Below are 18017 nucleotides of genomic sequence, written 5' to 3'. Positions count from 1 at the left end.
ATAGAACATCTTCATACTTGTGACATACTTTCTATCAAAATACATAATAAAGTCATATATACCGATAATTTTATCTCACCAAAATAAATATCTAAGAGCATAGTGCAAAGGGTTAGAGCGTAAACAATGAATCTGTAAGTCATGTGTAAGAACCCAACTGATACTGCTATAATTTTACCTTTCCAAATATATTTAAAACATATTTTTTGTCAAATATTGTGAACTTTGAAAATTCTTAAACAGTGAGAACATTTTGATTACCGGTATGTACTTTTATTCATGTTAAGGTGGAATAACACACCTGGAAAAGTCACTCAAATTAACAGCAAATTATTTGATTATGAAAGATATAATTGTAACAGAGACACTTTATGCCTCTGCTGGGGTTTGAACCCAGGTCCTCTGGCACGGACCAGTCCGTGCCAGTCCAGCACTCTACCAATCGAGCTAAAGGGTTAACCCACTAGCCAGAGCTAGTAGGAATGCCATATACCTGACTCTACCACATTGTCCCCCTCTGAAGAGAGAGTCGTCCTTGACTCTTCCAAAGTGCCAAAGCCTGTGGGGCAAAGTTATAGAGACAATCTCTCTCACCCGCTAGAGAATACCCAGGTCCCAACGTGGGCGCCAATTGTAACAGAGACACTTTTTGCCTCTGCTGGGGTTTGAACCCAGGTCCTCTGGCACGCCAGTCCAGCACTCTACCGATCGAAATAGAAAGGGTTAACCCACTAAAAACCCACAAGCCAGAGCTAGTAGAAATGCCATATACCTGACTCTACCACATTATGATAAATAAACTATACATGTCAAATAAGCGAAAAATTTGCAAATTGGGGATAAAAAATGAATATCTGAAAAAAATAATTGCTGTAAGTAACAACAAAAGCCCCTACGGGATTCAAACTCGATATGTATGGATCACAAGCCCGACACTTTACCCACTCGGCTTTCAGGTAAGTTATGTATTGCCGTCGATAAAATCCTTTTAATATAACAAAATGTCGTTTCGATCTAAGGTCACCCATTTTATGACAATGTGTTATTCCACCTCAATATTGACAGGTGTCCCATACCACCTTACCTAAAAAAATGTTTTTAACAAAACTAGGTCACAATAACGTACTTTTTATCAGTCCAAATCTTTATAACTATAACTTATAACTACCATTCGATGGTACAATTAAGACCTCCTTTTTATCAACTGCATTAAGAAATGTGTCATAATATGGTATTCATGACCAAAAAAATCTTCATCCACGAACCAAATTCCTCATAGATAACAAATCAATATTGACATCAGATTTTTATTCAAACTTGTGATAAAGATGGTGACGTTTTGTTCATCCATCTTCAAACGAAAAGCTGACCCCACACTGGATTTCACCATAGCCAGATATGTCCCGTTCCTTGCTCAAATCAGCAAGTATTAACGAAAAAAATAAATAAAACAGCCATAACAAAGTAACTATCAACTTTAAAAAACATAAAAACAAAACATTTGTTAATAAAGTCGATAAAAATACTTGTCAAACATATTTGAGTTCAACAGTGGTAATATAAACATGTAACTAAAAAGCACTGTTTTCTACAATGTTGCTAAAACCAAGGTCTCTTCTCAAACCATGCTCACTACTCCACTGGATTGACTCTGGCTATGGGGTGTTTGCATATTAGATATGATAACATACAGTGAAATCTAGAATTAATAATAACAACCAATTAAATACATATGTGTATTTTTTTTTTGTTGACATGATAAAAACGTGATACAATTTTCATACCATTTTACACAAAAGAAAAAAAAACATGTCAAAATTGTATAAATAATAACTTCTACTTCTGAAAGAATATCTTCATCACAGATCATTGTTATTTTTCCAACACACGTCCTATCAGCTAAGATAATGATAATCAATTCATTTTTCCAAATTTAGGCACACCCGTCGTAAAACTGGTTAAAACTTTCTCACTTTCATATAATAAATAAATAATCTACTTGTTTTGTGGGTTTTTTTAAAACAAATTATGTACAGTGCCTCTACAGATAGCAAACAACGTACATACACCTACAATAAAAAATTACACATGCATATATTTTTTCAACAATTTGGTCACTCATAATTCAGAAATTAAGATTTCCCATAGATTCCATCCAGTAGCAATCAAAGTCTGAATAACTCTCTGTAAATTGTTGTAACTGTATTTGCAATTTTGGGAACAAATCACAAAATACATATATGGACATGTGGCTTTTTGTCTTTTTAATCAAATTTTCTTCAGCAATGCGAGCTTGGTTACTAAAATGAACAATATTTTTTTTAAAAAGTGGAAAAAGTCATGATTTGTAAAGCTAATTCACCAACTTAAAAGACACAAAGGAAAGGATATTGGAATAAGTTAAAAACAAACACATTCAATCTATTATGAATATTAAATGGATTTCATTCAAATGGATGTGGCTATATTGTATATAATAAATCAATAAATAAGGGTTACATATGAAATACAAACAAATATGGCCATTTCAGTGATTTCTATGTACAAAGTAATTGAGTATTTTACAAAGCTACCATACTTCTATTCCTATTACAACATTACTACCTTTTTTTTCTTCCAAATTTGATTATAGATTCAAATACAAGAACTTTAACAAATTTCAACTTCCTTAAAAATAATAAGTGTTACCAACAATGACTTTGTGAGTAGAGTCATTAATAATACCCATCTTTAACTGTTGTTTAGCATGACGTCTAGTTAACTAAAAGGCCTATTATCCACAATTCACAAAAGCCCCCCTTCCCAATAAACAAAAAAGACACACGGCTTTGCAATGAAATAAAAATCTAAAAAGGGAAGAACATAGCTGCATAGATTGGTGATATTTGGGAAAATACAAAGAGTTTGATGACAAAAGATGAAATATGACACACAGAAATGATGTATTCTGACAATGCCAGATTAAGCATAGCTACTTCATTCAACATTTTACTTCATACAGACATAATGTTGGCCTTTTGGTTAATTTGATTTAAAGGACTTCAAGATAAATTCAACTGAAATGCCTCAAAATTGTTTTCAATTCTTTAACATTTTAAAAATAGTTTTGATTTATTACTACATTGAATTTCTTTCGTTTCTTGTGTGCATTTCAAAATATTTAAAATTACAGTGAAAGAAACATTAGAACATTCATTTCTAATAACAAACACTAATAAAGAAGGCTATGAAGACCACATCAACATAAAGAGGACCAACATTTGCATAAACTGGATGGAAATCGCTCCGTTATCACAATTAAATTACGAGGTAGTCATCGTATCGTTCACAACATAAACACAAACTTGTTGTATACAAGCTCAAGAAGTTACCACTTAAATACTCAACAAATGATTACAGAATATAACTTATTTCTACTTTTTGCTGATATTATTCTTTCCTAAAACAATTTGTAGATAACATTTTTTTTCTTCAGTGAAGAAAATTTTTCTGGATGACACTGCACATATTGACGAAGACTACTTTAACATAGGACCACTTTCCTTTCATCTGCTTACAATTTTGACAGCAATTGTATGAATATACTTTTGAATGATTTACAATTATATAATAGATAGATATAATTGAACTGCTCAGCCAACAAATGATATGTTGAATATGTAATATTTAACATCAAACAAACAACTTTCCAAATCACAAGAAAACTTTTATCATACATTATAAAATACAATTCTTAACAATAATAAACATGATCTGAGGTCTTAAAAGACCCCTGTATCATCTCCTTTTTTAATCGTTCATTTTACTTTCCTTTCAAAAGGAACCTCTATTAATAAAGGCAAGAAATTGAATACTGCAAAAATGGTGAAATTTCAAGTGCATGGAATTTATCAATGATTTATGGGATAAACTTTGCATATTAGATTTTTCCAGTTCATTCATGAGATGCAACCTTGCAAAATGTCTTGCAAAGTTAGGTGTGACTAGTTTATGTGCACAAGACATGTAATATATTACTAGCACAAGAATGAAAGTTTAAGTAGTCAAAAATGGGTGGGGCTACAAAGACACTTTGAATTGGTACAAACTTACATCTACTGACATATCAATGCATTTTTTTTTTGCATAGAATCGATGATTTTTCCTCTATAAACCTACTGTACCGTTATATTAGTACATGACAAGCTTTCTAATCAAAGTACAATGTATTTGGCTCCGTGCATCTAATATCACCCATTACAATTAATACACAAGTAATACTTAGCATAGTAAGGGAATACAAACTAAAGCTGTCAAAACAATCTCAATGCTGACTACAAGACATGTTATATTCAAATAAATCAACACACACCTGATTATAAGATTTTACACACCCTGTTAAATTTTTTTTTTCAAATTTCATGCATATTTTCAAAAAAACACAGATTTTGCAATGAAGACCTGATCCAAGAAATGACAAATTAATATCACTTCAGACTGCAGAGAGCCATGTCCACAGAAAAGTCAGGTAGAAACAAACACATTCTTGGAATGTTTGGGGATAAAAAAAAAGTCAGTTTTAAATTTTCCCTACACATACCTTTTCAAAGGTGAGCTAACAGAAATAGAATGCAAGATTAATTTGTAATGTCTTAGACAAGAGACTTTGTGGACACATGACACAGATACAAGTACATAATAATGCTATCACAGCCGATTTCAGAGCACTTTACCGGGCCACAAAATGATCAGAAAAACACGGACACACTTCGGAGTCCCAAAATTGGCACATTTGGCAAGAGGAGTTGTTCACAAAGGATGTACAACAACCTTGGAAAATATTAATTATTTTTTGTTCTAAAACATAACATAATTAACATCTCCCTCTAATTAGTACTTTTTCCATTTTTTTAACATTAAAAAAAGACAATTCACAAGATGTCTGATTTACATGACTAGCTTAAAAAGAGGAAAAAATCAAATCAGATCTATTAACAACAAAAAAAATCAACTCCTTAAAAATATCACAGCCTGCAACATGTTTTCTGCAAGTTCAAAGGTCACTTCTGATCATTCTGTGGTGTCCTGTCTACATCAAGTTTGCTGTTGAGAAGGGGTGTGAGGTTTGGAGCTGCTGGGGGCTTGAGGTGTCCCTGGGGGGTGAGAACTGTGGGACGACCCTCCTCCATTCCCACTTGATGTACCCGTATGTTGACCATTGTTGGAGTTATTTGAACTTTCAATTGCCTCATTATTGTGTGCAAAGAAACGATCTGCAATGTAAGCAAACATTGTATGATTAAAAGTTTGTAAAAAACACATTAAAAAAAATGGATGGTTTTATACTTAAGCAAATATTGTGAAGCATCAGTTCTTAAAAATTCACTGCCATAATGGTCTTCATCTTCCTTTATTTCTACAGTTTGAAAAATATTCAAATGAGCTTAAGAATGATTTTTCTATTTGTATCATACCTTCATTTAACAATGGTTCGTCACTGTTGACTCCATGCATGAAACTCGCCAGCATATTATAATCCATCCCCATGCCCTCGTCCAGGGGAATAAAAGGAGTGGTCCAGCGTGGGATAGGAGTGGATCTCGGGGTTGACCGGGGAGTGGCTACAGGGGAAGCGATCAGACTGAGTGTGGTGGGGCTAATGACCCCACTAATCGCATTAACAGGGCTCAGGCTGGGGTAAGTAAAAACCTTCATAAAAAAGAATATACTAATTTTAAATAAATATATTGAATAAAATATATCTGTGATAATCAACCATATTAAAGGCCACATCATCAAATGATGAAGTATCTAGATCAATGAAATAATGAATATTTCAATTACAATTATAATAGGTTAATTGTTAGAAATGCAGTCATAATGTACCAGTACAAAACAAGATCATACAGTAATAGCTTTGTAAAATGATAAATCATCTTTTTTATTATATATGTTCACAAAGCAATGTGTACTTTTTAAAAAGAGAAATCAATAAAGTAATTGTAAATTAAGCTTGTTCCTTTTCATGAGATCTCTGAGTTCATAATTTGTTACGACTGATGAAAGTTTTAGTCTGTATCTAATTTTTCATACAGGACATCTCCATATTGTGACTCACTTATTTTTTTTTTTAAATAGCTGTGTGTTGATTACAGGAAAGTACATTATGACCTTGATAACCCCTGATGTGAAACTGAGTCATCTTCATAAACGCTATCTCATAAATCATACTTAAATGATTTGCAGGTCACCATTCTGATATACTTTAACCACTGAGTTATGACAATATACAACCATACAAATTGATACAAACAATATAACAAAACATTTAAATCACTATCTTGTGACACAGTGTTTTAAAAAAATTGAAATTTTGATGCATAGAGATACCTTAATCTATTTAAAGGATTTATTCCATATTTCCAAGACTTGATTAATTAATTTTAACACTACTGGACTTACCTGATGTGCTTGTGGGTGTATGTGAGGAAAAGCATGCTCTGGCCTAGTCAGAACCGAAAACGGACTGCTCATGATGGTCCGGTTGATAGGGGGAGTACCAGGGGAGCTACTCACCCCCATACTGTTAGAAGCTGTCAATTGGTAATACACTACTACACTTCAAACATATATATAAATAAACAACCAACAAACTAAAATACATGACATAACACTGTTTCTTAATTATTTTATTTTCATCTTTCATTGAAAATTTGTTTTCCTTATAATTAAGTGGTTGAGATGAGTTGCAGAATAAGGAGATATTGAACCGGATCATATCACACTTAATTCTGAGTTGAATGTGAAAGAGACCTTCAAGTTTGATACTATAGTAACTTACAAGAGTTGGTTGTCATGACAGGGCTTCCACTGCTGATGACCGTTTGTCCATCAGATGTCCGTAAAATTGCCACGGGACGTGCCACCGTGGGTGGTGGAGGTGGAGGAGGGGGCAACATCCCAGGGGAGAAGAAGTGCGGCAGTTTGGTGGGACTTTTCATTGGAGGGGTGGTGGAACTTGCCTATAAATAGAATTTCAATGGTAAAATTCCTCTGACACAAAAAAGGTAGGAATGAAGAATACAAACAACCTTTGCATACAGAAATGACAAAACTCCAGTAATGAAACCTTTGAGTTTCTTTTTCCAAAAAGAGAATTTCTTAAAATCAACATAACTTTCATGTCTAATCCTTCAAGAATGGACATTTTTCACCATTATAACTCAGTTATTATTGGTTATACATGTATATGGTATGTCCTACCTGACTGTGAGAGTTTTGTGCCTCTTGGCAGACCAAAGAAACGAAATCTGAAAAGGTGTCCCCTCCGGGATGCTCCTGATACTTCATAGCATGGTGACTGGGGCCCGGGGCTGCCCCCGAGGGCAATACCAGGGGCTGTTGGAGCCCTGAAAATACAGCAGGAGAAATAACATACAGGCTTCACAACACTGACACATGCAGAGGCAAACACGTACCCTGGACCATGCACTACACATCACAACCCACACACAGCATCTTTATATCACACAACTTTTTGTCTAAACCAGGGTAAACAAATTTTGAATTCACAACAATATACCAGTGATGAGACCTTGTATTTTAATTAAAAAAAGAAATTTTTGACCTTGACAATTCATTTGGTAATCAAAAAGAAAGCATGTTTAAAACAACTGCTCATATAGGCTGTGTAATACTCGTATATGGACAGTTAAATTTCATTTGTTATGTAATTATCTATTGAGTGTATACTTTTCATTATAATAAATTTTTTTCAAATAGCTGAAAAAGAATATTTCAAAAGCTTACAACGAATTGAGTATACATATAAAGAAATGACACATGAAATGAAAGATGAAAAATATCGTATGAAAGAGACAAAACTGATTGATGTATCAAAAAAATCTTGGTTTTCCAACAACGTAACAGAGAGTAGAGATGAGAGAAAAAATCCTTTATCAAAGATGTACTAGATGAATACCTGCACTAGCACTAAGAGGGGGTGTGGACCGGGAGGGGGGCCTGGCCTGCATCTCGCCCGGAGTGGGGGCGTCTCGTGGAGGGGTGCTGCTAGGGGGCACATGCTGCAAGATGAGTGTGTTGCCGGAGGTTACGGGCGTAAAGCCGCTGTTAGCTTCGTTAATCTTTGGTTTATTAGCGAGGATGACAAGAGTTGATGAATGCATGGCTGGCCTAGATGCTACACCTAAATATAAATGATATAACACACAACAAAACTCAGAAGAACAGCAACACCCATGATGTTTCTGATTTTTTATTTTAGGCCACAGGGGGCAGTGAATCACCCCCAGCACAGGTATTGTTCATGTCAAGGTGCACCTTTTCACAATAAATTACCAGTTAATTTGAATATAAAAATGGAAATGATGCATGGCTGTGAAAAATGAATTTAATGAAGTTAACAGTTTGCAAATATTAGTGTTAAGAGAAAACTGTGATTGATTACAAGGTACATTTTTGAAGAAATCAAAACATATACTAGTCATTCAACAAAACAGAAAAAATATCTATAAATACTACTTGCTGATAAATATTTGCACTATCTTTAATTATAATTTATGCTTGTTTTTATGACTGCACAAAATATACATGCATCATAAAATTAAAACCATGCTTAATAGTCACTTTAATACTATTAATACTGATGAAAGTACATGTAAGGATTGGTATGTCTGAAGTCTTTAAATTCATTCACTACTTTTAATAAATTTTGACATTTCAATCAGAATCTTAGTATGTGAAGCCACAGGTGACTCTCATTGGGATATATGAGTGATTTTTTTTCACTCAACAAAATTTTCCAGTCCTTGAAAGTGATCCCTAGACTATTTTTTATTTTACAAGCATAGATAAATTCACCCTCAATTTTACACAGCTCCTAACATCTGAAAGGAAAATTTCAGTCCCAATGTTCAAATTTCATTTTTTTTATTTGATACCTCAAAGTTACAACAAGTTGTTGAGACACGTATGTCCCAATACTTGGACCGTGGCAGAGATAAATACTGTAGGATTTTTCAAGTGAAACATCATGCAGTTAGACATATCCATTTGTGACAAGTACAAACTCAAATGACAAAAAACTACTAAAAAGACTTTTTCCATTTTAGTTATCATCCAAACAATGAATTACAAATGAATTTCCATGAAGATTTACACATAAAAGCCCTGAACGTGATTGTTGTACTTAAATGTGTGTGTTAAATGACGAACAATCAGAGTAACTTTTATTGTTTGATACTGTTGTTTTATAAACCATCATCACATCTCAAGATTTTAGCTACTGAATACATTGTACTACGTATGAATTTTATTTCACAGATGTTGCTACATGTGATGAGTAGCATGTGCTAGTTTTTTCTTTCCCATCAGATGCTGATCAAAATGAATATTATTTTACAGTACACAAAAATGAATTCAATTACACCATTCTAATGAGAATAAGATGCTGATCAAATATGAATATTATTTTACAGTACACAAAAATGAATTCAATTACATCATTCTAATGAAAATAAGTCTTAATTTGAAATTTCTTTTTAGTAAACTTGGGAGATTTTGGACAGGGTTCTGAGAGTCACCTATATATGTGTGTATGTAAGTGTATGTAATCAAAAACACAAGATATCTCACACTCTGTGCTGTAGTGACCAAACGATCTATTACAAACTATATATCAACTCAGCCTCTACTCAAGCCAGTGTAAACTTCAATTAATCCTGTGATATTACCAATATTTATGGTATATAGAATCAAATACTTCCTCTGTTTGGGTATTTAAATTTTCTTATAATAAAAAAAAGATCTCAAGGTTTTCTATAACGATGTACCAAATATAGTTCTTATGCAATTTCTGTTTATAAAAAAACCTAGTACCGGTAATTACCTCCTCCATTATGACTTGAAAATTGTCAATTTAGTAATATCACAGAATGCTTCCATTTACAATCATACAGTGTATAGGAATAAAATTATAATAATGACTTGCTCCTATAACCATCTTCCAATCCACAAACATTACCTGGATCAGCCATATGGCTCCCTTCCTGCCATCCGGACGACCCACTACTGTTCAGTGTGGAGGAGGATTTCCCGTAATAGCTGCTCATACTTTCATTTTCATCCCCCACACTTTCTGCGTCTTCGTCTGCAGATGAGATCGAGCTGATGGTATTGCGTTTCAAACGTTTGTGGGGGTGGCCCGAGGGGCTCAGGGCTGACTGGCCATTGGACATCCCAGGGTGCATCCCGGAGCCCATGGACTGATCCTGTGGGTGGGGACTGTAGTTGTAGTAGCTTCCTGGACTATCCATCTGTTTTTGTGGAGGTAGCATGGGGTGTGTTCCATTAGGTGGCATCATTATTGAAGCTGCCAAAATTAAAAATCAATACATGTAGCTTCAGTATATTATGTTTCTTAACCAGTATATGAATAATTACACTGTTAACATCTGTATATATACATGTTGAAAATGGCTTTAAGTTTAGTCATTGGGTGATGGTTTGTTGTTTATGTTGTTCTGACAGAGAACCAAGTTTAAACTTACGCCGTGTGACCCTCAGTAATTCTCGAGCCGAAAACACTCCAGTTGCCATGATACTGTCATTTCCAGAAACACCAGAATGAATATTTCCAGGCACTAAATAGGTGTAAAAAAAACCATGCATTAGTGATAGAAAACCCTCTTGAAATCAAAATTATTCAAAATGTTTGGGCAGGGTTGGGTAGGAGCTATTTTGGCATCTGTCTTTCAGCAAATTTTTCTCAATTCTGATCAACAGTATGACTGATTCTTTTTCTTTCTCTATAATGACAAGAATCTAAAATGTTGCATGCCTTTTTGAAAACCATTTTGGCTTTGGTACATGTATATTTAAAATCCTAAAGATTACAACAAATTAATTATTACACCTCTACATAATTGTATGGAATTCAAATTTTAATATCTGGAGAAAATAATCGTTTGTATTCATTGTGTCATAAATTGCATTCAAATAATGTAAGAATAAAACCCCACCCTTTCAAACACAAAGGTTCGACTTCTTCCCTGACCAAGAAAGAGTATTGGTGAATGAATGAGCCAGCCCTCAGCATTAATGGCCATTCATGATTGCTTGCACCCTAGTTTATCTAGCAGTTATTAACACATTTTCTTTCTGTCAATTATTGATTGCGGTATGTATGCAGACAGTCTGCACATGTGAACATCTCTGAGCATTGATCAGTGCTTTCTGTGCTCAATGCTTGGTGCTATGTGTGCTTGCTCTTTTTGTACTTGATCAGCAGATTTTTTTTCTTATCAGCTCCTTCCCAACAATTGATATATTTATACTTTTGGGAGAAACCTGACACATCTTTTACATGTGTACACATCCTGCCTCCAACCATGTCAATGTCAGCTGTAACCCTGGTCTACATATAACACACATACACTCCAATACACCTTCGAGGGAAATATTACTCTGACCCTGTGCATTTCTCGGCATTCTTTTGAAGATTGCCTCTGCATGTATACGGAGATGTTACCCTTGTGTAAATGAGCATATACCAGTAGACAACACATACATTATGTCGTTCACATATAAGTAAGAAATACAGGTAACTGAGCCAGACACAGGTAAATCATAGACTCATTACATGTAAACATTTATATACTTTTACCTAGTGAAATGCAGTTTTAATATCAGGTATGAATTTCAGGAAGTATTTACATCTTACAAAGTGTCTATAAGCAATTCATACTTGACATTACTTTAAGAGTCCATTCACGCAATCAACTTAATACTCCAACCATAGACAATCTGTCTAATCTAGAAATACATCTTTAATATATTCAAATAACTATATAAAGCATAAACAAACTCATTTTACTACCTTAGAGTCAATTTTACCAACATTTAATGCATACAAGTAATTCTCAACCCATTAATACATAACATTATCAATCTTAAATTTCCCAAGAGGCTAGAAATAACAAAAGGTTGATGATTTTCTGTATACTTTTCAAAATATGAGTGTAATAGTGTATCCATGTATGTTTACAAGCAAAATGTTCTTTGTCTAAAATTCTTTATGGAAAAAAAAATAAGGCGACTTGGCGAAACAATCGCTGCATAAAACAATGATCAATTGTGACTACCCTTCTTCAGTCAGACAGTGGGTAGATATAGCCACTCGGTATTCGTTCTGTTAATTAAATGATCCTATACTTTATCTGCTGATAGAATTACTGAATGCACAGTATTATACCCTTGACATGTATTTCTCTCCTTCGTTTGTTCAAATTTTAAAACATTAATTCCTGATTAAGATTTAAAACTAAGCAGTCATTGTTGTGAGACTTTAAAACTGCAAAGATTACCAAGGCCAATCCTTTCCTTAGCTTTTGTGAGAGATGAGAGGCTTGACCAGTGGTATGAGGTCTTTTGGATTTATGTAATAGTTTTAATAAAGAAACTTTTGATGTAGATTAGTTTGATAATTAGTTTACCATAATTACTTTACCACCACACTGCTGTGACAGTAAAGGGGGGGGGGGGGGGGGTCAGAAGCTGTAAAACTTAGGAAAAGCCTTAGCAATCGATAAAGACAGTGGTAATACAATAAAATAAAAAGTGAAAAAAAACCAACATTTTTTTTAAGTACTCTGATTAAATGTATTAAAAGTAACAGCACCAAATACTAGATCTGGGAAAGTATTTCAGATTTAATACATGTCTAACTCATTTGAAAAGAGAAGATAAACTTTTTATTGTTCATTACTGATAAGTTTTAAATGCGAAAGTCAAATAATCATATGTACACAACCTATCTCGGATACACACCATGCACTTGAAAAGTGTCAAAATGGAGGAGGGAAATGATTATCAATTAATCTTCCTATTAAGTTTGCACATGTCCACTGGGCATGAAAGGCAACAAAATGTCATGTGCATAGATGTTAAATAGTATTTTCATATCAATGAAAGGAAAGTAAAGGATAAGAACAACCAAGATACACTGTCTTGTATTACACTATCTATTGCCTAACCTTGTGTGATACCCTGTCCTGTATTACCCCTATTTTGTACATGTATTACATCGTCTAATTTTGTTCTATTTTGTGATGCTTTGTCTTGTTATGCCTTGTTCAAGTTTCTTGAATTACCATGTCTTTGGTTGCTCTATCATTATGCTGTCTAGTATTGCCCTAATATATTCACATATACCATTATGCTTTCTAGTATTGCCCTACTATAATGCTCAGTGCTGTCTATTATTTCCCTACTATAATGCTCAGTGCTGTCTATTATTGCCCTACTATAATGCTCAGTGCTGTCTATTATTGCCCTACTATAATGCTCAGTGCTGTCTATTATTGCCCTTCATTGTATGCCATTTGTAGTATTGCCTTTCCTTTCCTCATACAATGTATCATCATGTCATTTGCTTTCTTGTATTTATCCATTCATGATATCTGAACATAGAGTGAAATGCTAATTCCTTGGTTTACTTAAAACAAGTAAAAATCTACATAATCAAATGTTAAAGTTCTTGGTTCAGTTCAGTGTGCACAACTATAACACCTGCACTGTTTTTTTGTTTGTTTTGGGGGGGGGGGGTTGTCAACATAATACTGCTCTTTAATTGGCAATTGGTTTCTTTTTTTTTTATATATAAGTTAAAAATTTTAACAGATTCAATAAAAAATGAATTATGAAAATAGTACATTAAGTTTGGGTATGTTTCCCCCAAAACAAGTTATGTCCAAGAATTATCAGCATTACTTCAAACCCAAATTGACTTTCACTAAACAACTGGTTAAGGAAAAATGGCTTGGGTTTGTATAATTCAGACTTTCAACAAAATTTTATTGGATATTGGTATCACATACATTGGATATTAAAGTTTCTAGACTTCCAGGACCCCAGCCCCCAAGAGAAGCCTAAAATGTGTGCATATGTGTTGGAAAGGAACAAAAAAGGGATTATCATATTTTCCCCTTTTAAGATATTTTTATATGAAATAGCATTACTGTCTTTAATCATAATCATATATTTCCTACTATTAGAATATACCTCACATATATGATTTCCTTGTTGTATCAAATGTATATGATTATCATCTTTCCAAGATGATAATCAGTATTTTAATTTTTTTTTATACCTCTGCATGAAAAATTATCAGGGGATACTCCGATAGTGGTTGTAAAGTGTCTGTCTGGTGTTACTGAAAATAATTCTCAACATTTTGTTGGCGGTAAAAATATGCTTGAAGCAATTTATATTCACACCTATCTGTATTAAATACTTTCTACATTATCTAGACTATCCAAAAAGTAACTCTTGTCTGAATTGAAATAGTCATTCATACCTCTGTAAAACATAACCATCTTTCATTCTTTTGTTATGGTCATCTTTGTGACAACACAGTCAATTATAGTTTCTTTTGTTGAAAGATTAGGAGTCCGTAACCATAAGCACCAATTAAGTTCTTACTGCATGTGACTCTAAGAACTCCAAATAAGACAATGTCAAGAACTCCAAACAAGACAATGTCAAGGAAATCAGGATATTCAGAGGACAGTAAAGTTTACCTTTGATATCTTGATCACTGTTCATATGTTGCAAGTCCACATAATCATTACGGGGGTCAGGAACTGGAAAAAATATCATGTACAAGTTAGTTAAGTCAAACCAAAGGTCAACATAGACTCTAACCTGCACTCAATTGTCAGTATTTGGATTCAAATATCAAAGAATGGAGGGACACATTTCTTTTCTTCAACATTTGCAAAGAGAACATATACCCCGTACTTCTACGGCTGTTCACACTACAGCCAATTTTGATTTAAAGCTGAACTTACCATAACTGTGAATAAAATTTGCAAGGTACAGGTCTAGTTCTCTCACAGAAACACTTATATGATGTGGATTTACGCACAACAATGGATTGACACAGTCCAAGGATTTCTCCAGACGTTCTCCGTCAGTACTTTCAAGTGGAATAGCTTTAAACAGAATCACCATCACTAGGTCCAAACGCCACACTTTGTCTGCCTGTCGCAGACAGTCAATACGACGCATCTTTCCCTTCTGATCCGGGTTGCTTAACACACATATTGGAGGTCTTTTGTTAGTCACACTTAGCACAAAATCCTCACGACATTCCTGAGTAATATCTTTCCGTAATTTCGCCAACAATCTCGAAGCCCATTTCTGTTTGATTTCTGGTTTTTCATTCTGAAACAAAACATTTGACATGCATAAATATGTGACAATAAATCAAAAGAAATTTCTTTTACTAATGATATTATTTTCTAGAGTTGTCATTTATTGCTTTAATGCAATGCAGATTTACTTCTCATTATATATCATATTCCTTAGTAAATATCTAAATTTTATCAATCTGATTAAAATCATTTGCTTTGCTGAACTTGAGTAGATTGCTACACAAGAATTTGAAGTACATGCACCAGTAACCAAAGAAAAGGTCATTTCACAGAAACCTTCAAATGTGAATATATTCATTTAAAATAATCTATTGACTACTGCTGGAAAGGCTTCTATCTGGTACATATACTTTAAAGAAGTGAACAGTACACAGTACATATGGTAGATACTTTGCTGAAGGAAATACAATAAGATTCTATGGAAAGGTTCTTCCATTCCATACTGCCTATTTTTGAGCAAGATCTGCAGCAATTTTTCATTTTTGTTTTTACTGTGACCACTTGAAAACTCCTGGACATCAGCAAGTTGAAGAAAGCAATCGAACATTTCAAATTTCAGAAGTCTTGCAAAAGACTGCATGAAAAAACCTGAATGCATATCCAAAGGGTCATTCAGACATAACCTTCTAAATGTTTACATCAGATCCTTGTGTACAGATCTACCTGAGCAGATCAAAGTAATTTACTTGACTCAGATTGATAGTTTAATACATGCAGCACCTGAGCAGCCAGTGCTTTATGTGGATGTGTACCTGTAATTCTTCTTTGACTCTCCTCTCTTCCTCCATAGACATTCGCTTTTCATGCTTTTTGTAGTATTTGCGTTTGGCTGCCTGTAGATTAAACCATGTGTAGGAGAAAGCCTTCACATGAGGCAGCAAAGCCTCGATGAAGGGGTGGAACTCATCCTGTAAAGACAAAAGTACAACCTTACAGACTCCAGTATCATGACAACATTATTTCACATCACATGGACATGTTTTGTTTATACACAACTGGTTGGATTGAGTGAAGGTAATCTTGTGTTGTTAAAAATGACAAATATGTCCTGTTTGATTAAACCCTGAAGTGAGAAAAATATGCATGGTGTATTAAAACCACAAACTTCCATAGCAATGTCTAAGATGTACAGAAAATGTGTCCAAGCATTATAATGGCAGGTTTTAACTTTGATTTACTAGTACTGGTAGTCAAGAGGTATTACAGTGGATAGGTTATACATTTTTGGCTATAGTCAGAACATGTCTGAGAAGAATCTCTGTTCTTTACAGCAAATTCTAGAAAGTTTGAATGCATCCATAAACACTATTATATTCTTATTCTCTTTTCTACATGTATAATTCCTTTACTGAGATTCAAACTACAAAAAACTTTTAAGTGTTTAAACCAGTGATATTTTGAGCATTGAAAACAATCTGTTCGAATATTGCATGTTCTCTTCTCAAATGTCATTTTCTAATGAATTTATGTGTAAATATCTTTACACTGTTGAATACTTGAATACTCTTTAAAAATATGCTTGTATTTACTAAACTATTCAACAAAAGAAGTCTGAAGACAACTCTGCTATGTATACACCAACAAATTTCCAGGACTTGCATTACTTGTTTAATATACCGGTATATATTTAGGAGTTTTAATGAATATTAGAGGCATCCTAACCTCATAAAATGAGTAAAGATTTTCTAAGCAGCAGTCTTAAAATTTTAGGTTCTAATAGGACACAAATTGGTTTCTTGTCACATTGCTTAATGTAATATGGTAAATTAATAAACAGGTTTTATGAATCGATTCCGGCAATGCACATTTACAAAATATCTGTTTCCCTTGAAGATTTAATGGTACATATATGCATTACACACAGGACATGTGATATAGTACAAACATATCTTATCCAGTAAAAGAATTTATTTTAAAATCTAGTGTAATCTTCATGTTATGAACAAAAATAATTCTATTATGACTGATAAATCGATCATCAAAGGGAAAATAAACCTAGCAGCTGATAATTCATGCTACATTGTTACCACTTGGCCTAAGTAAGTACTGTGTTACCACTACAATTGACACTTGTGTTCCTGATGAAGCAAGTCAGAGTAAAAGTCCCAAATCCAAAGGTAATTATAGACTGACACTAAATATACCAGTGTGTAACTGTTTAACAACATTTCTGATTCAATTTTTCATCATTTCAAGTGAAGCAGACAAATCTAAGCAACCCCAAAGGTTCAGAGCATGTGACCAGAAAACATAACTTCTCTTCGAAAGAAATTACTACTACACATCTGGTTAATGCAAATCAGATTGAGTATACTGGGCATGTGATGTGGTCAGTCATTGTGGGGCAGAGGGAACTGATAGATTAAGAGTGGAGGATTTCTTATTATGTACTTCATCCACTTCTATCAATATCAGATACAGATTCATGATAAATTACAGAGACCCCTACAGGGCAGTGGGATAAAGGTGCAGGCAGGTTTAGAACCTGTGCACGATAAAACTCCTGAAAATCTAGATCCCTTTTCCTGTGGATATGAATGGGAGAGTGTGTTGATAATGTGCAGCTTTCTGTATTAAATCTCCAACACTATTGACTGTTGAAAGTTAATATAAATCAAACGAATGATATTCAACAATGTTCATTTCATTATTTTCTCAAAGCAGTTTTGAAACATGATATGTATGGGGTTAACTGGTATGTGTTTACTATCAAATAAATACACACAGTGTATCATCAGTAGATGGTTTAATTTATTTAATACATCATGTAATAGGACTAGATAGCTGTAACTACGCAGTGTATTC

The 18017-nt window shown here is 33.8% G+C and overlaps 1 protein-coding gene across 4 annotated transcripts in view; it reads right to left on the bottom strand.

Moving 5' to 3' along the window:
* Positions 1-1293: 1293 nt before the first annotated feature.
* LOC105335527 (nuclear factor 1 A-type) overlaps positions 1294-18017 on the bottom strand; it is a 33261-nt gene continuing 16537 nt past the window's right edge. For 2 of the 4 annotated variants that reach the window (XM_066066725.1, XM_066066727.1), the window contains exons 2-12: positions 15965-16120; positions 14847-15222; positions 14577-14639; positions 10548-10640; positions 10022-10369; positions 7961-8185; positions 7243-7388; positions 6821-7001; positions 6442-6590; positions 5454-5688; positions 1294-5252 (exon numbers count right to left, since the gene is read on the bottom strand). In XM_066066725.1, the coding sequence (XP_065922797.1) occupies positions 5074-5252; positions 5454-5688; positions 6442-6590; positions 6821-7001; positions 7243-7388; positions 7961-8185; positions 10022-10369; positions 10548-10640; positions 14577-14639; positions 14847-15222; positions 15965-16120 (2151 nt within the window). In that variant the 3' untranslated portion in view covers positions 1294-5073. The remainder of the gene's footprint in view (positions 5253-5453; positions 5689-6441; positions 6591-6820; positions 7002-7242; positions 7389-7960; positions 8186-10021; positions 10370-10547; positions 10641-14576; positions 14640-14846; positions 15223-15964; positions 16121-18017) is intronic. The other 2 variants (XM_066066726.1, XM_066066728.1) reach the window with 2 other exon arrangements.

This window comes from Magallana gigas, chromosome 7 (genome assembly GCF_963853765.1).
Source record: "Magallana gigas chromosome 7, xbMagGiga1.1, whole genome shotgun sequence".
Taxonomy (NCBI): Eukaryota; Metazoa; Mollusca; class Bivalvia; order Ostreida; family Ostreidae; genus Magallana; species Magallana gigas.
Note: the sequence above shows the minus strand (reverse complement) of the source record. Positions and strands in the feature narration are given on the sequence as shown.